The following is a 20,438-nucleotide window of genomic DNA, read 5'->3' on the forward strand; positions in this document are numbered from 1 at the left end:
GGGGGGGGGGGGGCAACCATCGCAGCCAATGGGATGCTGAGAGTGTGCGCGCGTTTTTATACAGCGTGTCACCGCATGCATTCGTGTGCACGCTGGAAGCGCATGCTTTGGAAATGCACCAAAAAGGTGCCAGATGCATTTCCCCCCCCTATGAGAAAGACATCAGTGTCAGTAGAGCCAGCAATACATTTATCCAAAAACTCACTAAAAGGAATTAAGAGGACATTCTGCAACAAGTCCCCACTGTAGGAAAAAAAAGTCATGAATCTCAATTGTGAATAGTTAAAACAGTTCTTACAAGTTGACATATGTGCAAATAAAATAAGACATCTGAGATGTTAAGAAAGCAAAACTCCCCTTGTTGTGTTTATATGTACTGCTGCTAAGTAAATTACACATAAAAAAAAATAAAGCTAATGCAAATTATAATGCAAAATCAGATATTTTGCTTGGAATATTTCTGTATTATTGCATCTGACCTTTGGAAAAAAAAATACTGTCCCTTTAAGATTTAGATTTGAGTACCTCTACTTTAAATGTCTCAACTTCAGACGTTTTTCACACAATTATGGCGTAAATGCATTTGACTCGAGACAATTAACCCACCAAGCCCCCATGAGAACTATTGCATTAACTTTTGTCCGTGTGTGTGTGTTCACTCTGTCATTTGAGGTAATTTGGGGACATATTCTTGTGGGCACGGAAAATACTTTGACCTCAACTTTTTTTCCTTGTGTGAGTGTGCAAGAATACCTCAGGGCCTACAAAACAACCAAATAAAAAATACAACCCCCCCAAATCTTCAAAAAACGCTGATAAAGCTTCATTATAGGTTACCTGTAAGGGCCGGGGAAAAATGTGTCAAACATTTCACAGAAAAGTTAAATCGCTCCTTATTTTGCCTTTGTAATCCTTCCAATCCAATTTGTTTTGAGGAATTGCATTCAGAGGGGAAAAAAATATTTGTAAAACTGTCCTAGAATTAATGATCTTTAAAAAAAAAAAAAATCAATCAATCAAATAATCCTTCCACCTCTAACGATTTTATTTTGGTCTGATTCAGCAACACTCACAGCAAAGCCATTCCGTCGCTTTGATGACCTTAAAACGACATTTTTAAAGGCGCGTTCCACTGCAGGAATTTTGGGGACACTCAATCGTCCACAAGAAATTCTTAAGAAGTATCACAAACTAAAAGTTGACTTAAACTTTCCGTGCAAATGTGGCTTTAATGTCCAATACTTAATCTTGAGCGTTACATTAGTGTAGATCACCCCTTAAGGGGAACAATGGATTCCTCCTGTACCCCCATTTGTGATGAGTGCAAGAATAACTCTAAACTCCAGACTGTTAAGCTTTTTTTTCTCCCCTTGGTTTTAATAACTCTTTATTTTATAGGCATTAGTTAATATTCAACAAGTCTGATTCATCCTATTTAAATAAGTAATTTAGCGCTTTCTATAAAACCACTGCAGGGGAAATGTGAAAGTGGCGAATGTGCTGAGTAGCCCGAATCATGCGGCCACTTCCCAAGGCTCTTAATTCAAATAAATAAACAAAATTGGAAGATGGAGAAGTCGGTGCCTTTCTGTTGTTCTAAATCCGCCTGTCTTCTGTGTGTGATAAAAAATAAAAAAACCACCACCCGTGCTCTTTGTCCCAATTAATTGAAACAAAACAAGGGAAAGACGATACCTGTCCACCCTGTCGGAATAACAATCGCCCGTGTGAAGGTTGAAAGCGGCTTCAAGGTACGAACGTGATGTCTACGGGTTCAGAAGGGCGGTAAACACGCTCTCTCTTTCGCTCTCTTCCTCCCATTTCTTATTGTCATCGCATACTTGCGCGGAGTCACGTGACCAAAGTGCCAGAGGAATGCAGACGGCCGAATGAAGGGCATCACTTCAGAACGCTCCTGTGGGCGAGCGATGACAGATGGCTGGAGCAGTGGCCTGGCAGCTGAGAGCAGAGAGGAAAGAACGGGAGAAGACCTCATTTGGAGCCGAGGAGGTGGTGATGGATAAACAAATACATCAGCGGGGCATTAAAATCAATCCTCTTGGCTCAGTGGCAAGACCTGAAGTAGCACATTATAGGCCTAATGAATTACAGCCAACCCCCCAAAGTTGTTTTCTTCAACAAATACGACTCTAAAGTTGTAAAGATATATTTGTATAAATCAGAGGTGCAACGATGAAGCAACAGCAAATCGAGTATTTATTGCCGATGACTCGATTAATCGGTTTCAAATTTGGGGAATTTCAGATTTGTGATCATTTTTGCCGATTGAGCATTTTTTTTGCATTGAAGCCAAATAAGACAGACCGAACAAGTAAATGAGTCATCATAAGTTTGTTATCAATTTCAAATCTGTTTTTTAATAAAGCAATAGGAAGTAAAATGTTTTTTTAATTAGAGTCACCAATCAAAATAATCGACTATTAAAATGTGTTAGTTGCAGCCCTAGTGTAAATAAAATATATCCCATTAAATAACTGCTTAGTTGATTCATTGAAAGAAACAAAAAAGGTCGAAATAAAACAAATTAAAAATACACTACAGCTAAAAAGAGTTGCAGCGAGTTAAGCCACTGACACAAGAAAAGCATTGTTTGATTTCAAAGAAACCACAAAAATATTCTGAAATATAATCCAAACATAGTTTTCTAAAAACATTTCTAAATTTCTGCACGATACCTGCGCTCCAAGCTTGGAGAGATAGCGGTTGCGCAATCCAAACGCAGACATTGGTGACAGTCGAGCCACGTCGCCCTCAGTCAGCTGACTGTGCCGCCGCCTGTTCCTACACCAAAAACACAGTTAGAACTTTTTGCAACAACCTCACATTCTCCCCCTCGTGAGGAATAAACAAAAAAACGACTGCGGTGTTCACAAAGCCGTTTATTCAAAATGATTTACTTGGTTTAACAAAACCGACTCATGATTATTCAAGTGATTTGGAGAAGACTACCGCTGCCGTAGTGCATCAATCATTTTTATACGCGCTAATCATTTCTTTCATTCATGAATGAAATAAGTATCCTAAAAAGGACACATTCATTTTTTTTTTTTTAAGAAAAGAGTGGATAGAAATGCAAAAAAAAACATATATCCCCAAACCAGTGAGGAGCATATCACATAATTACATGTCGACAAAGACTTCAATTAAAAAGCAATGCCCTTTTAAAGCAGCCGCCGTTACTGTTCCGTAGTGCGAATGATTAAAATATCAAGTCCCTCTGGTCCCTTGGAGAGACTCCAGTAATTATATATATATACATACACATATGATAAAAAAAATAATAATGCACTTTTGATTAAATGACTCCACAGGATAAAAAGGTAATTAGGTATCTTGGGTTGCTCGGTTCCTCTCAATTCCGATACTGAATAGTCTTAAAAAATGTCTTCTTAAATAGAAGACCAAAACCAAAATAATTAGGTGTTACATCCAGATATTCAGCTGTGGTGGGGAAACGCCAAAGATGGCAGCACTGGGCAGAGTCACAAGTCCCGCAGTCCTGCCCCCACGGCCCAAAATTGGCAGCTGAGGGGTGGACGATGCGGGTTGTTGCCTCTGTGCGATCCCTCATCAACATCATCATCTGGAAAATAGTGATTACAGCATGAAGATATGTTAGTCAGCATGGAGATACATTAGTCAGACATACAGTGGATGCCGACAAAGATAAACGGATGCGACCTCATTCTCACTCCTGGGAACGCACCGAAAAAATGAGGACAAAAAGTAAAGTTTGGCCCACCAAAACAATCTTTAAAACTCATTTTTAGCATTTGTAAAACTATCTTACGACTAAGCAAATATTTAACAATACCCTTGGACTAGAATATTGCATTGTTAGGCTAATTGTGTTCTTTCTGTTGCTCGGCTAATCTATAAAATAGCCAATGTGTAGGCTTTCTTTGTATGATCATGTCAACGTGATCTTCCACGTATAGTGGATGGTGTACCCAGTGGACGTGCCAGCAGACGAAATAGTCGACTCGGCCCAGTACATCTCAGAAGAGCCACAAAATATGTGTGCCACTTGATTAGACGAGTGGGCTGTTCATTACGCTTCTAAGACGCCTGAGAGGGGGCGGAAAAGCGACGGCGGGTGAAGAGCGGCAGCTACTCACTCCGCATCTGAAGTGGCTTCTTTCTGGAGTTTGCTTCTGGCTGAAGCTGACCGGTTCAAATCTCCTCCTGGAGGGCGAGGAATAGGAACAAAGTGATTAAGTTTTAGAAGGGATAAAACTTTCTCTTACCTCTTAGAAAATCCACCAAGTAAAGCATCACCACCGCCATCAATGCAACTGCAAGAAACAGAAAAGACTGTCAAGGAGGAAAACAAAAATAAAGTTCAATAGGTGCCAAATAGAAAAGGGACTGACTGCAGACGCAGGAACAGAAAAAGACTTGCAGTAAGAGGTATCCTCTATTATCGAGGATGGCTCCAGCTGCCATGGCGATGAGCGCTAATCCCAGGTTCTGGATGGACTGCATGCTATCGGGAGAAACATTTGCGTCAATGAAACACGATAAGCCACAATTCATTAGAAGGGGAATGAGAAGCGGTCGCACAAGCCGTAGGCGGTCCCCAGCTGGTGCTCGGGTACCACGAAAGCCACCATGGGCCACAGGGCGCATGCTAGGAGGGAGTAAGACAAGCCCAGCAGTGACTGGAAGACACAAAGATGGGAGATTATATCATATACAGGAAATGTCCCGCCCAGCGATTTCTCTTCATGGGTTACCATGCCGATCCAGGGAGTCCAGAAGGTGAAGGCCAGCATCATGTGAGAGGCGAGTGTGGCGCACACGGCGCACATCACCCAAATGATGTTCTTTCCCGTCTTGTCCACCAGAAAGCCCAAAACGGGAGACGCCGGCGCTGAGATGATGTAAACGATGCTGAAGGAGTCAGAAGAGCACAGTCAAAAAAAAAAAAAAAAAAAGAAGAGGATGTAAATCAGAAAACGATGCTCTGCCGCCATCAATTTTATCGACTGAGAAGCACCTGTTGACAGCTCTCGCTTGAGCCGGGGAAAAGTCGAACTTCTCGATGAAGAAGACCCTGCGGAGAAAGGTGGACTCAGAACTTTCGCAGCTTCTCTTCCGCCGTCCGTCATTTTGCACGACAACCACGCGACTCGGAGACGTTACGTCGGCCGCTAATTGATTTCTTTCAACTTGCGACCACGTCAATTGATTTGTCTCATCGCCGAGCCTTTTTCTCCCCCTCCGCGGCTTGATAACAACCCAGCATCGTGCCACGAAAACGTATTGCAGTCACGGCCGTTTAACGAGGCTCTCCGTTCTACTCCGAGCGCGCCCTTCGAAACATAATGACGTCTTGTTCAGGAGTAGAATTCGCTTCCTCGTTCACTCAAGGACAATAAATATGTTTTCGGCAGATGCCCGCCATGCTCCCCCCCCCACCCATAAGAAACTATAATTGTAAATTATAAGCATTGTTATAGCGTCGGTAAACTTAATAACAACTCTGATGAGACATAAAATGCTCTCGTTCGAAATTCACGCGCGCATTTCCCGAGACAAGCTCGCGGCTTTCCTATTTGCTAGAGAAGAGTGGAAATAAAAACGACTTGGCGGTAGACACGCTTGACTTGTGGAAGGCCGAATTTTGGATATTTTGAGTCAGCCGTTTTTTGGTAATGCGGTTTGAATTTTTCCATTAATCGGCGCATTCACTTGCTGATAATGGTGATAATAAATAGATGTCAGTTTAACCACTGCAACGCTGTCGACTCAAAACAATTAATTCAGGGACGATAAATACAAATTAAAAACACACACACACACACACAAAAGCGCTTAAGGTGATTCCTGGTGGAGCGAGGGGGCGCTTGCGTAATACTCACTGTCCCAGTCCAATAAAAGGGAAGATGGCCACATAGTAGCTGACACAAATGATGAAGATGATCCACAAGGGTAAGGGGAAGTCTTTCACATCAGTCAGCTGAATTACGTCGCCTGACAATCAAGAGACAAAAACGCATTGAAGCAGAAACTCATTAAAAAAGGCCGGATAATTCAATTACAGCGGTGTATTTCTTTAACGGCGCAATTTAATTAAAGTGAAAGATATTGTAATTAAAAGCAGGCAGTGAAATAACTTCTGGTGGCGTAAAAGTGGCGACACGACAAGACGTAGTCGTCGGAATGCTTTACCGGTTTTGCTTTGCTCTTTCTTGAGGATTTTCTCCGCTCGTTTGTCGAGGAATGCCAGCACCAGAGCGCAGATTAGCGAGAAAATGCAGGTTACGGCGGCTAAGGAGAGAAAATAGGATTAAAATCGGGGATGGGAATTAACGCAAATATTGATGGAAAAGCTGAATTTCATTTGAGAGCTGTTGTTTTAATAGCTAAGGGCTAAACATACAAAAAAAAAAATTTTTTATGTGAAATGTCTTTTAATAAGTCAAACATTTGTTTTTTTAGTGATATGTGATTATAATGGAAGATATTTTCTGTGCCACTTAACTTCATAAAATCCAAAGAACAAACCAACAAAATTGGCAATTATCCCAAGAAAGTCATAATTTCTTTGACACATTGAAGAAGAAAAAAAAAAGGAGAAGTGACACTTCTTCCGACTGACGTCATTCACATAAAGCAGCCACTTGCACTTTTGGTTCTCCTTCTCATCTGTCAGCTGAGATTTTTGCTCGAATGCTCGAGTAACTCTCGGCGCAGCGCGCCCGGATGTCGTTACATTTCACATTTCTACTCTACCTATCATGAGCGAGCAGCCGAGCGTGATGTAACCGGGCGAGCCAACCAGGACAGACACTTTGCTGTAGACCCAGCCCATGATGTTCATGTTCACCGTGCTGCCCTGCGGACCACGAGAGTGAACGTGTTCATACCAAGCTGCTGCTTAATATCATCTGAGCAAAAGTGTCTTCTTTTTTTTTTATTTACCAGGCGAGCCATACTGAGTTGAAGACCAAACACCAAGTTGAGCTCCTTCCCTTTGAACCAGTTGACCGCATACGTGTTCTGGGCCACAGCCAGGGATTCCCCTCCGATTCTATCCACAACAACAAGGCATCAGAGTAAAAAACATTACATCCAATTTGATGGCATCAAAAAAATTAGACATATAAATTGCTTCAGTGTAAGGAAACAAAAAAAGTATATTCAAATAATTCAATTAAACTGCAAAGCACAGTTGTCTGTGAACAGTAAAATGAAATTTTATTTTCCACGTGTTAACCAATATTTTAGTACACATTAAAAATAATTTCCTCACCCAAATACAAAACGTCCAATTTCCATCAACCAAAAGCGATTTACCAAAGCTCCAGTGGAAAATATTAGCTGTAAGAAGAATAAATAAAAAAAAACATTGAAATAAAATTCAATCATTTTTAAAAAAAATAAAAATAACACCACAAACCTACCTGCCCAACACAAACAAAGAGTGAAAAGATAATGGTTCCCAGCCTAATAAAATAAAACATGAAATCACGGTTAGATTATTATCTTTTGATTGATTAACTGAAAATGACTACTTAGAAAATGTTGATATTACCTAACGCCAAAGACTCTGTCGATGAGGAATCCGCCCAAGAAGCAAAGGATGACATTGGGCCACGAGTACCAGGCGTATAGCTGCATGAACTTGGCCGTGTTCAAGTTCAAATCCTTCATAAAAGTGAGATAAAAGTAAACAATAGGTGCTGTGTTACTAATCGATTTGATCAAGTTTATTGCTCGGGACAATTATTAATGAATGAGTGAATCAGTCAATCAATTCAATCGACTTTTTCACCATGAACCGAAGAAGAATCATAAGCATAAACACAACACGTTATCTCAGTTGTTTATTTTTAGTTCTACTTAAAAAACATCTATATTGAGTTGCAAAGGTTAAAGGTCACACGAGTGGGGTCGTTTTGATGAATCTCATCATTGTGTGCTTTCTCCAATGGGGACATTTTAAATCAGAAACGACATTTTTTGTTGAGGAAAAGAACATTTTAAGGACAAACACAAACTTGATTTACTGGAGGAATATGAGAAATTAGCGGTGGTATTGTCATTTTTACAAAACCATATAAAACTATTTACCAGAAGGACTTCAGTCTGAAGAGAAGCAGGGTTATCATAACAGAAGTAGCTTCCTGGAGGAAAAAACACAAGCACACAATTTGAACGTTACACTTAACACTAGATTTGGGTTAAGCTGCCATTATTAAAAAAAAAAAAAAAAAAGTACAGTTTTAAAATGCTCCACGTTGTCGCCTTTTCGTGCTTACCGAATCCGAGGAAACACATAAACACCAGGACAACAACCCGGTGTAAGCCGCGCGCCGGGTCGCAGATAGCGGGTAGCGGTGTGCCAGCACGGCCGCTCTTCTCTCCGCGGGACACGGTGCCCTCATCCCCATCGTCCGCCGCCAGTAAGGCTTCGTCCTCCTCGATGCCCGCCATGATTTGGATTCGCTAGGAAAGTTGATCGGGAAAAAAAAACAAGAAACGGGAGACTCGTCACATGACCTGGCACATGTGGATCACGTGACCTCACGTGATAGTCAGGATCCCGGAAGTAGACAAAGTAACAACAACAATTATTATTATAAAAATGATGATAATGATCATAATAATAATCATAATAATATTAATAGTAATAATAATGCGTATTTGGTTTTAAACTTATACTACTTATTACTTTAAAAAATCATACATGCAATCGGTTAAATTATTACAATTAATTTATAATGTCAATTAAATAAGACGAGCATGAAAAAGATTAGATGCGGGGTATATATGTGTGCACCATATTTTATCAACTGATGGGACAACATGCATGAAACAACCCCTTAAAATTCCATAGACTCAATCAAATTCGTGTAACATTACTTATAAATTAATATTTAAAAACTTTTAAACTAAATAAAACAATGCACAATGAGCGTATCCAGTATTAGTGCAGAGTTTGTGGGCACTGATGAAAAAGGGCAAGGCACTTTGTGGAAATGTTGCACCCTAGCGGCCAATTTGCTTTATGGTCGATTTTAAGAGTGCAGGAAGGAAAGTCACTTTCTTGCGTGTGCACTGTTAACTACAGCAGGTGTTCTCCAAATTTTGGGATCCAGACTTTAATCCAAGGACCCCCCCTCATAATCCTCACAGCTGTTAAACACAACTACCATCTGTAAGTGCCACATAATTTTTTTTGTAAACTGAGTCAGTCCTGCAAGTTCAATTAGTAAGCGGCCACTAACATGGAAGTGTCAGACCTGTTCCCTACCTGTCTTGACTCTTCCCTGACCCCGACCTGTGTCCATGCATGCGGTGCCAGGCAACACTATCCACAGAGTTGATTTAATTCCCATGAACGTCATTTTGAATTTCTAATAACTCACCGCCACGGCTGTCAGAGGATTTAATCGTCGGGTGACAAACGACCTTTCTTCTGGCTCCAGCGACTGCGACTCCGGCCGCGGCGAATAGCTCGTTAATTTCCTGACCAAATATCAGCCTCTGCAGTAAAGCCAATACGTGGTGGGATGGAGGATGATCATAATTCATTATGACATTCATCAAATCTGCATGCAGACATGATTGTAAATCAGGCGAAAGGTAATGTTAATCCCTCTACAAGTCGTTTATAAATGTGCTAAAAAGGTGGAAAGTAAAAAGTCAATCCACTTCTATCTGCCCTCTTTCAGTGCTGATTGCTTGGATTGTTGTTTACATTCAGCTTGATCACAATTTGATATGTGCACTTATCAGTGCTTGAATTTAATGAGTAAGTGTGTGTGACTTTGTTGACAGAACAACAACTCATGCAAAACTTTCTTCTCTTTCATCTGAGGAAATGTGGTCAAAACAAAATAAATGTTTGTCGGCTATAGTCGTCAATGGCAGTGAATGAGTTAACTTCAGATACACTGGTAATTTCTGTAATCCTGCTCCAATGCAACAGAAATATGACAATAAAATACAAGTTATAATTTTCCAGTGTGTGTGTTTGCAAAAGTGCTGACTAAATGTTTTCCTTTGAGTTTACAGAAGGGAAAGTGTCGGTTAAGGAGATTAGAGATCAGGAAGTTGACAACGACTTTGAGAACACTTGACATCGTGCGTCCAGTGACTTGACAAACGTGCGTGGCAGGAATTCAGCGTGGTCATTTTTGCAACGTCATGATCTGCTGCAGTCTTCTGTTGTTTTATTAGTTTCATCTGATGCTAAGTGCTAAAAGCTAACTTCATCTGTGACAGCCACTTTTATTAGTTTAATCTGATGCTAAGTGCTAAAAGCTAACTTCATCTGTGACAGTTCCAGCATTTTTTCATCTACTTAGATACAAAACATTAAACAAATTGACATATTGGACATTTATGTAAGTTTGTGTGTTATTTTGGTGGGCCAACCAGTCTGTTGTTTGTCATTTGCGACAGCTGAGTGGACGTAGCAGTGGGAGAATCTCCCTTGTGGAGGGGCTTGCGTTGGAGCACGGCCATGAGTCTATTCCTGAACATGCTGCACAGGAACACGTAAATAAGCGGGTCCAGGCACACGTTGGTGGCCGACAGCCACAGCGTGGTCTCCTTGGCGATGTAGAGCCCGTTCTTCACACGGCACTTGCTGATGGCGTTGCCGGTTTGCGTCATAGTGTAGGGAACTCGGCTAAAGTGGTAGGGGGCGAAGCAGACGAAGAAGACGGCGACAACCACAAAGACTTTTGCTTTGGTTTTGCGGGTAGCTGCCTGGGAACTGGACTTTGAGGCTCTGTATGACTCGTACACCTTCTTGCTAATGAACGTGTAGCAGAAGATCATCAGGGCCAGCGTTCCCCAGAAGATCACCTAAGGAAACACAGTGAATTCCTTTATCTATCATCTTTGATTGGACCCAATGAACGTAAAATTCATATTTTGCTGCTGTACCTAATCAAACGACTTCAATTCTCCATACCTGAACAAAGTAGATGAATCCTTCATGCCAATCCAGGCCGGCCTGACTCTTCATGGACGTGCACTTGATCCGTCCGTTAGAGTAGCGTGGCGGCTGATCGCTTAAGATCACATTGGGCAGCGCCAAAGACAACATGACCACCCAGACCACGCCACTCAGCGCCTGGCCGACCCACACCCGCTGCAGGACGCCTTTGCCGAAGGGCCGGACTATCTTCAGGTAACGGTCCAGGCTGATGAGGCCCAGCAAGATGATGCTGATGTACATGGTGACGTAGAAGAGAACGGCCGAGTAACGGCAGTGGAAGGCCCGGAGCGGATGCCCGCCCACGCCGGTGTCGCTCATGACCCTCAGGGGGATGGTCAAGGTCATCAACAAGTCAGCTACCACCTGTCGTTTCAATCCATCACTCATTTGTCGATATTAATAATATCACAAAAGAGCCTGATTTAAAATCCACTCACCACATTCTTTAGAAAGACCATGAACGTGGACTTGCTGGGAATGGTGAAGAAAACCCACGCCGCCATGGAATTGAGGAGCAGGGCGAGGATGAAGATGATGCTGTATAGCCATGGGAACAGCACCGAGGTCACGCTGATATCCCGGACACACTTGAAGGAAGCGTTGGCTTGCGAGTCGTTCATCTTGTCTTTCTGGAGAGGACAAAATAAATATAAATAAAATATATTTACACTTACAACAAGCATAAGTATCGATCATGAACCTCATGCTGCTTCACCATATTAAGACAAAACAATTTCCATTACATTATTGTGTCAAATTAAGCTTCCACACAAGGAATAAAAAAACATTTTAGAATACATTACAATTATAAAAGACTTTCTCTGTGGTAAAACCGTAAGCACCAGCTGCCATGGCAACAAACGTACAGAAAAATAAAACTCAAATGGACTTTTATGACTTCACATCAGTACAAATTTGAGTTTTTAAACCGATGAAATTCTTGAGATGATTGCTTCTTACCTTATGTCCTTCACTGCTGTGTGACTGTGAGGCAGGGGAAGAAGAAGAAGAACTTATAAGGCAAGGATGGGTGCAAAAAAACAATATTTCAGAAGAAGGAAGAAGTGAAATATCCTATTCCGCTTTTTCTGCTGTTATCTACAGGAAGTTAGCCGAACAAAGAAACTCCAATCGAACATATATTGCTGTTACTTCAGTCAATTCGCTTGAACTAAATGTGTGTGTGCTGTCTTTGAAGGGACTGAACCATGCCCCCCTTTCCCTATCTAAATCCACCCAATGACTTTGCCAGCCTTCCTGTGAGTGAAAGACACTTTGCTTGCACACTTCCTGTCCCAATTGTTCCCCGAGAGGTTTTGGCTCCCGTGCGTGCCAATCGATAAACAAATACCACGGGCACGTTCTGGGGGACCCTTCTCTCTGGACCTGCTGCACGCTCCTGCCCCCCAACAAAAACCCTAAAAAAAATAAAATAAAATATGTGAGTTTTACGACTTCAAAATGTGTCATATTGGTTCCTTATGCTTGCTTGCCTGCCGTAGTGATGCTTTATAGAATTGTCCTCCCTTTTGCGCCCTTCTATAAATAAAAGGAGCGCTTTGATAGAACATGACAGGCATCATTTCCTGTGTGACTTTGCTTGTTGGATCGGGACCAGGAATAACAGCAGATGGGAAAAGATGGACTAGTTGAAATGCTGGCCTTGAAAAGCGGCCCCCGGGCGATCGTTTAATTAACGGAGGTTTACTATTTGAACCGGTGATAAAGTGTAAGGCGCAGCGGCTTGAGGAAAAAAAATGAAGGAAATAAAAAGACATATTTTGTCATGTCATGACTCTCGTTGTAACTTTTGCTTTTTTAACCACATTTCCCACAAAAGGAACAAAAATGACTCATGTGAAAGTATCTTCTTCCCAAATTGCGTTTCAGCAAAACGTGAGGAAGGAAAACACATTATTAGCGCAATTCTCAAATGTCACATCGGGTTCATACGTAAGCGCGTGGGCCTCGCTGCTTACAACACATGGGAAGAAGAATCTGCCCCGGGATAACCTCCCTTTCCCTAAATATGACATGTTAATAACCCCGCAGTTGATTCACAAATCATACACACATTTAACAATCATTTACCTAACAAACAAACCCACAATATGCGCAAATATGAGAAATACAATTTTTTTTTTACTCCCCTACGTTTTATATTCAACTAGTAGAGCAGCAATAAGACTTCGATTATCGGGGATTCTCAACCGGTAGTCCGCGGCCTTGTAGTGGCCCGTGGCGATATGGCAAGTGGTCCGAAACAATGGAAAATAATTGTAACATTTTTAAAAAATAAAATTGATTTAGTCTTTAGACTTGATTACTTTTCCAGCTACCGTAATTTTCGGACTATAAGTCGCACCGGAGTATAAGTCGCACCAGCCATAAAATGCCCAAAAAAGTGAAAAAAACCCATATATATGTATATAAGTCGCTCCTCAGTATAAGACGCCCCCCCCACCCAAACTATGAAAAAAAACGCGACTTATAGTCTGAAAATTAGGGTAATTTTGTGAATCGTTTACCCACGTGAGCTACATCCTTTCTCATCACTTGCAGTTGATATTTACATCATAATCACATAAAAATGTACAGATGCTTGAATCTTGACACCAAAAACAAGGAGGTGAATTTAGCGGCGCGCCTATGATTGAGAGAATCGACCCTGAGGTTGCCAAGTCTAAATTTATTGTAGTTTTAATCTCCCCTAGTGCATTCTTCTGTACATTACAACTTAGCCTTGAAAAGTGACACATTGACGGTCTTGTTTATGCAATTAAAAGTTGGATAGGTGTTGAAAGGAACAACACAAGTCAAATAAAAGAGCGTGAGGTTTTCTCTACTCCCCCCCCCCCTATTGTAAATCTAAAAGCAATAAATAAATAAATAAAAGATCAAAATGAAAACTATACAGCGCAATAAGCTTTTACAATAGCGTCGTAAAATTTCCGCTGTCAGAGTAGAAATTTTATAATCCGGTTTTATGTCCAATTTGTGTCACTCCCACAAAAAAGGACAAAATGCACCAACCAGGATTTTTATCGGTCTGAATGTCGACTTACGTCATATCAACACTATTTCAGTTCAATTCAATTCACTCAGTACATCTATTTGGTCTAGTAAGATTCAATACATGAAACATATAATAAAATCTTGCTTTTACTTTATAGATGGTACTGACCCAAGTCTGGATCTATTTTTTAAGTTAAATATAAATAAATAAATAAATAAATAAATAAATAAATAAATAAATAAATATGTATTTCTTCCTCCATTTAATAATAATTTGGAGTGGGAAAAAATTTACACTTTAGTATGGTAATGGGTGTTGTACGGTATCTAAAGAAAACATACTCTTTTATGACTACATTTAATAATCATAAAACTATTCAATCTCTAGCCATAACACTATAATCCTACAATTGAATGCTCTGCTATGTAATGCATTCCTTAGCCACGAGAGGGCAGCTGCTACATATCCAGTATTGACAACAGAGTATAAAACAAGCAGAAATAAGCAGCACTTCAACCAAGATGAAGATTAAGTGCCTTTTAAAAATAATTTAGGGACGCAGTTATTCAATCTTATTGAAATAGCCATCAATGTAACATAAAAAAAAACACTTGTGTGTCTTGCGTTTATCCACTAGGTGGCCTCAAATGTACTCAATGCATTTCCATGAAACGCCATATTATTATTACTTCTGTATTGCTTTATTTAGCAAGTTTATTTTCAAATATGCAATACATGCATTTACTTTAGAATGCCTGGTCAATACATTTGAATTCTGGGACGTCAACTTCAATTAGTGACTCAATCAAACTTTATTGATCGCGTTATTCACAGCAAAAGTCAACATATGACCTCTAAAAATATTGAAACAGTTTACAAAAAAATAACATCAACAAGTGTTCTATGAACTACAATTAAAAAATACAATCACATTTTTAATGTTGAATAGTCAGCATAGTGCAAAAAAAAAAAAAAAAAGACTACCTGCAATATATGGATAGGTGTCATAAGAACAATAATCAATTCATAGTTTGATCTTCAGAAGTGTGTACAGTGTATTGGTTAATCATGTCATGGCGCCATTGAGGCAACTTTGACTGATGAATTGACTGAACTAGTTGTAAAGTCTTTAAGAGTCCTTTCTAATTAATTCAATAAATAACCTTGACTAGACTTAACGAGACAGATTTCATCGAGATGGAGGCACAAAGAAGCTGATTACAAATCTAACATCGACATAGGCGTGAAGAAATATTGAAATTCAGGTGCTTCGAGTCCCTTGTCACCTGACAGTCCATCACGTTTCAGGGGGTGGTGCTGCCAGAATCTGATTCCGAGCCCCTCTCGAGCAGCCAGCTGCAGGTACCGGGGGGCAGCCTGAACATTTTGAACAAGGTGGTCCTAAAGGACTTGCAGAGAAAAAAGTAGATGAGCGGGTCCAGGAGTGAGTTGAGCGACGACAGGAAGAGCGTGCTTTCCTTCAGCTGGAAGAAGAAGAGCTTGAGTTGGCAGTGGAAGAGAAGATCCCGCGTCTGGCTCATTGTGTAAGGCACACGGGCGAAATGGAACGGCACGAAGCACACGAAGAACACGGCCAGGACCAGGAAGACGTTGCTGTTCATCTTCCTTTTGGGCTGCTGCTTCTGTTTGGCCGAAGCCCCGCCTCCCCCATTGGGGCTTCGAGTTTTGGTGCGTGAATACGATTTGTACAGCTCTTTGGTGATTAACGTGTAGCACACGATCACAATCAGGAGGTTCCCCCAGAAGATAACCTGACACACGTGATTGACCACCTCGTGCCAGTAAAGCCCAGCCGGACCCTTCAGGTCGCTGCACTTGAAATACTCCGACCGCGGCGTCTCATTGGTCAGGATCACATTGGGAAGGCAGAACCCCAGAAGGACGATCCACACCGCGGCGGAGAGAACCTTCCTGAGGGCCAACCGCTTAGCGTTGGTACCCCTGAACGGTGACAGGGTCTTCCTACAGCGGTCGATGCTGATCAGTCCGAAGAAGAGGATGCTGATGTACATGGTGAGGTAGAAGAGAACCGAGGAAACCCGGCACACGAATATTCTCAGGCCGGTAGAAGCCATATTGGAGTCTGCTAACACCTGCAGCAAGAGAGGAAATTGAGGATCGTCCATATATTCCTGATCATCCAATTAGCAATCCTTCCATGTAGGTGTTTGATGATCTTAAAGCTCAGTAAAGCTATTTGGAGGGGAAATAACTTTTTGAAGTTCAAATGGAACGTGAAAAACCTTTCTGGCGGCCCATTTGATGTTCGAAAGTGCCCCATGAATCTTTTAGATGACAATATTCCCACGTGAAATGTCAGACCGCCGCTTACTACCGTTTCCCTCGCCTCGGTCTATACGCAGTATCGCAGACTGGGTGGCTTATCGTCAAAAACAGATTTTACGACGTGGCGGCCTCGAGTAGCGATGGGAAGAGACACATCTATAAATTAGTAGTGTTGCCATGGGTGCACGTCATAATTCTGGTCCGGTGCATCACAGGTATGACATTTTTGGATCATGAAATATGCCACGGGTCAAAGATTTATTTCTTATAAACGTAAATAACCAGAGAGTGGGATTAAAATCTGTCTGATGTGATACTCGCCAGAAAAAAAAAGTTACCCGTTACCAATCTTAATTACCTTGAAAGGGAACGTGAGGGTCATGACGACGTCGGCGACCACGACGTTCTTGAGGTAGATGACGAAATGGGAGCGCGACGGGATGCGCAGGAACACCCACACCGCCAAGCCGTTGAGCGCCAGTCCGGCAAGGAACAGAATCGAGTAGAGGACTGGGAAAACCACCGTCTTGAGGACATTGTCGCGGGAGCAGCTCAGGTTGCCCAGGGTTGCGTTGGCGTCCATGAGGAAAACCATCTGGAAAATCAATCACCAACCTCAAGTATTGAAACAATAATTGAAGTCATTCACTGAAGCTCACTCCAAGCAAGAGTGCCACTCGGCTGCCTCCAGTCGAATGTGACATGGAGTGTCTTGAGCGCAGACTCTCCCTCTGCCTTCTGCTTTCTCTTTCCTGTTTGACGGAAACGCTGCAGACGATTGAAAAAAGTCGTCCGGAAGAAATGCTTATCTTGCATCCTAACGCGTTACTTAGCTGTCTTTCGTCATTTCTCTGTGGCTTTTTGACGACCTCGATAAGTATGAATGGTCACTTGTTGACATGTGCCTTTTGTTGGCTGGTGACCAGTCAAGGTTCTATTGCCTTGGGATATGACCCCATGTCTTTATATCTGACCTGTGACCCAGAGTGGCTAACCACCCCAAGATATTCTTGGCTAAAAATCGGATCATCTTTCCGAGGAAACGAAAACAAGCTCCTCTATGGGCTGCTTTTGATTTTTACATCACATGATGTTGAAATTTCATGTACCAACAAGTAGGCAGCAATGCTGAAACTTCCTGTCTAGTCTCACACTGAAACCTAAGCATCATTCACTTCCTTTATTCTCCTGCACGCATACCTACGCCAGATACATCCTGGATAGGTGCCCATTTTGTTGAAAATGTTCTATAAACAGACGTTTTATGTCCTTTGAGTCAATGTTAGCTAAGTAAGCTAGTAGCCAAATGATGCTAATAGCATTAACGTTTCTCCCTCAGAATTTCCACATATTTGACACAATATTTTCTGTGAATATTAGCATTTTCACTTTTTGGAACTGCATTAGTACTTTGCATAATCTCCTTTAAACAGTTACGCAATCATTTCTGATGAACATAAATCATTCTGGCTTGCGACCAATCAGCATTTCCAAAGCAAACAAACTCCGTAAACAGGAAGCTGAACGAGCAGGACTGATCTCCCTCAAGAGATTCTAGAAAACTCAACAAGGGTACGATGCCGCTCAAACAAATCCAGAAGCTGCCGCAGCAGCTGTGCGCTGACAAACTGCGACCTCTCACCCGTTAGAAAAAACACGTCGTCACTGTGACAGGTCGGCGTAACCTTTCAGCGGCCAGACGGTGGTCCGTGTTTGTTTGCGAGGGTCTTTTGCGTTCATGCATCTCCACGGTCGAGTCGTAAATGTGGTCCAGTTGAAATACGAGGGTTTTGTTTGGACAGTGTCAAGTTACTGTTGTGTTACCGTTGTCGGCCTGCTACGGACGTCTGTTGCCAATGTGTGTGTGCTTTGAGAGAAATATAAAATTGATTTTGTATTATTGGTAACCTGGGCTACATAGTCTGGGTTTTATTCCCAAATGAAAGTTTTACACAATGACTTTCCGTCCTTAAAGTTTTAAGGTTGAATGTCTGGATATGTTTGATTTTCCGGTCGACCAGCTGGTTTCATTCCGGAAAAATAGCAAGTGCTTTGTTTTCGCCTTGATGATGACTCATCTGGTCTGGATTTTGGATCATTGAACAAGCTACTTGTGCGGATGTTGCGCAAGTCATGCGACGTATTATTACCTCGCCTAAAGACATTTTACCGACATTGCTGACTTCCATCCCCACCACCAAAACAAAGCCACGTTTCCAAAATCAATTCCAAATGGAAACTCCAGTCATGAACATCTGCCCACGCAAGTTCTTTTCATTCCTCAATAGATTTCTCAGCAGAATCTTTTAAAGCAAGATCACACACACACTCACAAATAATAACCGGACAATCCATAACATAGCCAGAGAATACTATCATTTTCCTGCTGTCACCCCCTGCCCTTCCATTTTTCCTCACATACAGTAAAAAACACTTTCAGTGTGTACCTTGCAGCGGTGAGGAATCTCATCGCTCTTTGACTATTTGTCCAATCATCCCTCTGCCCGTGTGCCCGTGATAGCAGGATGTGGAGATGCGGGCCGCCGGCGGACAAAAAGGACAACAGATCCCTTTGAGAGGTTGGCCGGGCCGGGATAGCTCGCATATTTGACACCGTGTCTCTGTGTGCTTAGCGGACGCTTGTGTGTGAGCACGCAAGACATCAGATGTTAACTTCGGCACACAAAGTCGTTCACACTCGCCGGTCACTTTAATAGGTACACCTGTACAATCTAATGAGATCCAATACAGCTGCTATATCATAGTGGATCCCCCCCCCCCCACACACACACACACACAGCACCAGCCATATGGTGACTGTCAAAATAAAATAAAAAAATAAAAGAGTGACACGCACGCACTCATGGCAGACAACGAGGCACACCAATGGACTACCCAAAGGGAAATTGCATTTTTAGGATCGATGCATACCTGGCTAGCAAAATGCCGGCTAACAATTATGGAAAATAATGCGCTCATATTATTTTACAATTGGGGGGGGTTCTTGTGTCACTGAGGTATGTGCTAAGTGCTGCTAAGACAGATGCAATGCAGCAGGTGGTCATGTAATGTATATCAACCTCTTGAAACGTAACCTGTGGAAACCGTTTAGTGGTTTTATTGGGTGCCACGTTTTTTTGTTGATTCTGCTTCCTCATTTATGTTGCAGTTAAATGCCGAGGCAATTATACACAAGCTTCTGTTGCAGTTTAACACTCTTAATGAGATGAGCTGGCCAGTTTAACAGCTTGAACTCTGGTTTGTTGTCATTTGGAGATGCTTTGATGTCTTTAGCATGATGTTGGTTGAGGAACGTACGGTTTACAGTCGTGGGGGGGCTCCGCAGACTCACCTGGTTGTTTTCTGAAGGGGCGCAAAGACCACATCTGCAGACAATCAGAATGGAAAAGCCTTATCCTCAGGCCAGACATGAAAAAGGCAAAGAGTCACGTTTTAATAGATGGATGGATGTTTATATTGCTATTGATATTTTGTCTGTCCCCTGACGAATAATTACGACTATTTTTTTTTTTAATTCAAAATGGTGTCCCTCAGGGTATAGTCTCGTAGTTAAAGTAAGACGGCAGTTGACAAGGCCTGCCTGCAAAATAAATAGCCCTTGGATGTTTGGGATGACCACAGCATGACACAGCTTCCCTGAAGACGACGTGCAAAGATCTTAGTTGTGGCTGAAAGGCCCAAGTGAGGATTGTGCAACTGTGGTGTGAAATTATATCGCCGGCGTAGACACCGAGAAGTGCGCACTCGCTACTCTACTGTATCCTTGCCGGCAAGATGGAACTGCGTGTTGCAAATGTTTTGAAAAGGATCTTCTACTTATACGGCAACCGATCCTCAGGGAATGTGTAGCTGAGTTTAGCATCGAAACTAAAGAACGGAAAAGTACTGTACCGTGTTCAGGCCTCCCTCTAACAAAACCAAAACGCAACACCAGACCAGAAGTGAAAAAGTCACCACAGATGTGATTTTCCAAGGTGGCCAAGGAAACCGTCCTACGCACCTCGTAGCGAGCAAAAACACAACGTGTTTATCTGACTGGAAGCTAGTTGAACTTTCTCTCCAGTGTTTCACTTTAGCAGCTGCGTTCTCACCGCCAGACAAAACACACACTTC

At 41.9% G+C, this 20,438-nt stretch overlaps 3 protein-coding genes across 5 annotated transcripts; all 3 read right to left on the minus strand.

The window, feature by feature from the left end:
• Positions 1-120: 120 nt before the first annotated feature.
• On the minus strand, positions 121-8,553 carry mfsd1 (major facilitator superfamily domain containing 1). 2 transcript variants are annotated; one of them, XM_061280146.1, is made up of 17 exons: positions 8,289-8,553; positions 8,101-8,153; positions 7,562-7,674; positions 7,431-7,473; positions 7,280-7,347; positions 6,949-7,057; positions 6,760-6,862; positions 6,196-6,294; positions 5,886-5,997; positions 5,021-5,077; positions 4,758-4,914; positions 4,585-4,682; positions 4,395-4,507; positions 4,269-4,316; positions 4,140-4,206; positions 2,697-2,802; positions 121-1,959 (listed from the first exon to the last, which is right to left on the minus strand). In XM_061280146.1, exons 1-17 carry the CDS (start codon positions 8,461-8,463, stop codon positions 1,900-1,902), a joined length of 1,581 nt encoding a protein of 526 aa, XP_061136130.1. In that variant the 5' UTR covers positions 8,464-8,553; the 3' UTR covers positions 121-1,899. The 2 variants fall into 2 exon arrangements, with proteins under 2 accessions (XP_061136130.1, XP_061136129.1); XM_061280145.1 differs by lacking the exons at positions 121-1,959; positions 2,697-2,802 and adding an exon at positions 2,888-3,604 and having other exon boundaries at positions 8,289-8,551.
• A 1,194-nt stretch (positions 8,554-9,747) lies between these two features.
• p2ry13 (purinergic receptor P2Y13) lies at positions 9,748-12,327 on the minus strand. Its single transcript, XM_061281658.1, has 4 exons — positions 11,942-12,327; positions 11,419-11,610; positions 10,955-11,344; positions 9,748-10,845 (listed from the first exon to the last, which is right to left on the minus strand). Exons 2-4 carry the CDS (start codon positions 11,599-11,601, stop codon positions 10,393-10,395), a joined length of 1,026 nt encoding a protein of 341 aa, XP_061137642.1. The 5' UTR covers positions 11,602-11,610; positions 11,942-12,327; the 3' UTR covers positions 9,748-10,392.
• Positions 12,328-14,785: 2,458 nt separating this feature from the next.
• p2ry12 (purinergic receptor P2Y12) lies at positions 14,786-20,167 on the minus strand. 2 transcript variants are annotated; one of them, XM_061281668.1, is made up of 3 exons: positions 19,657-20,167; positions 16,663-16,899; positions 14,786-16,111 (listed from the first exon to the last, which is right to left on the minus strand). In XM_061281668.1, exons 2-3 carry the CDS (start codon positions 16,897-16,899, stop codon positions 15,302-15,304), a joined length of 1,047 nt encoding a protein of 348 aa, XP_061137652.1. In that variant the 5' UTR covers positions 19,657-20,167; the 3' UTR covers positions 14,786-15,301. The 2 variants fall into 2 exon arrangements, with proteins under 2 accessions (XP_061137652.1, XP_061137653.1); XM_061281669.1 differs by lacking the exon at positions 19,657-20,167 and adding an exon at positions 17,947-18,126.
• Positions 20,168-20,438: the final 271 nt, after the last annotated feature.

This window comes from Syngnathus typhle, linkage group LG6 (genome assembly GCF_033458585.1).
Source record: "Syngnathus typhle isolate RoL2023-S1 ecotype Sweden linkage group LG6, RoL_Styp_1.0, whole genome shotgun sequence".
Classification (NCBI taxonomy): Eukaryota; Metazoa; Chordata; class Actinopteri; order Syngnathiformes; family Syngnathidae; genus Syngnathus; species Syngnathus typhle.

What these genes read in the sequence shown, in the direction of transcription:
- mfsd1 (XM_061280146.1), bottom strand. Translation starts at nt 8,463, where the DNA reads ATGGCGGGCATCGAGGAGGACGAAGCCTTACTGGCGGCGGACGATGGG. An exon ending in TTCAGACTGAAGTCCTTCTG is followed by an intron (nt 7,675 to 8,100) that starts GTAAATAGTTTT and finishes ACTTTTATGAAG; the next exon opens with GATTTGAACTTGAACACGGC. An exon ending in CTGGGGACCGCCTACGGCTT is followed by an intron (nt 4,508 to 4,584) that starts GTGCGACCGCTT and finishes TTCTCCCGATAG; the next exon opens with CATGCAGTCCATCCAGAACC.
- p2ry13 (XM_061281658.1), bottom strand. Translation starts at nt 11,601, where the DNA reads ATGAACGACTCGCAAGCCAACGCTTCCTTCAAGTGTGTCCGGGATATC. An exon ending in TGGTCTTTCTAAAGAATGTG is followed by an intron (nt 11,345 to 11,418) that starts GTGAGTGGATTT and finishes TTGAAACGACAG; the next exon opens with GTGGTAGCTGACTTGTTGAT. An exon ending in GATTCATCTACTTTGTTCAG is followed by an intron (nt 10,846 to 10,954) that starts GTATGGAGAATT and finishes GTGTTTCCTTAG; the next exon opens with GTGATCTTCTGGGGAACGCT.
- p2ry12 (XM_061281668.1), bottom strand. Translation starts at nt 16,899, where the DNA reads ATGGTTTTCCTCATGGACGCCAACGCAACCCTGGGCAACCTGAGCTGC. An exon ending in CCCTCACGTTCCCTTTCAAG is followed by an intron (nt 16,112 to 16,662) that starts GTAATTAAGATT and finishes CTCTTGCTGCAG; the next exon opens with GTGTTAGCAGACTCCAATAT.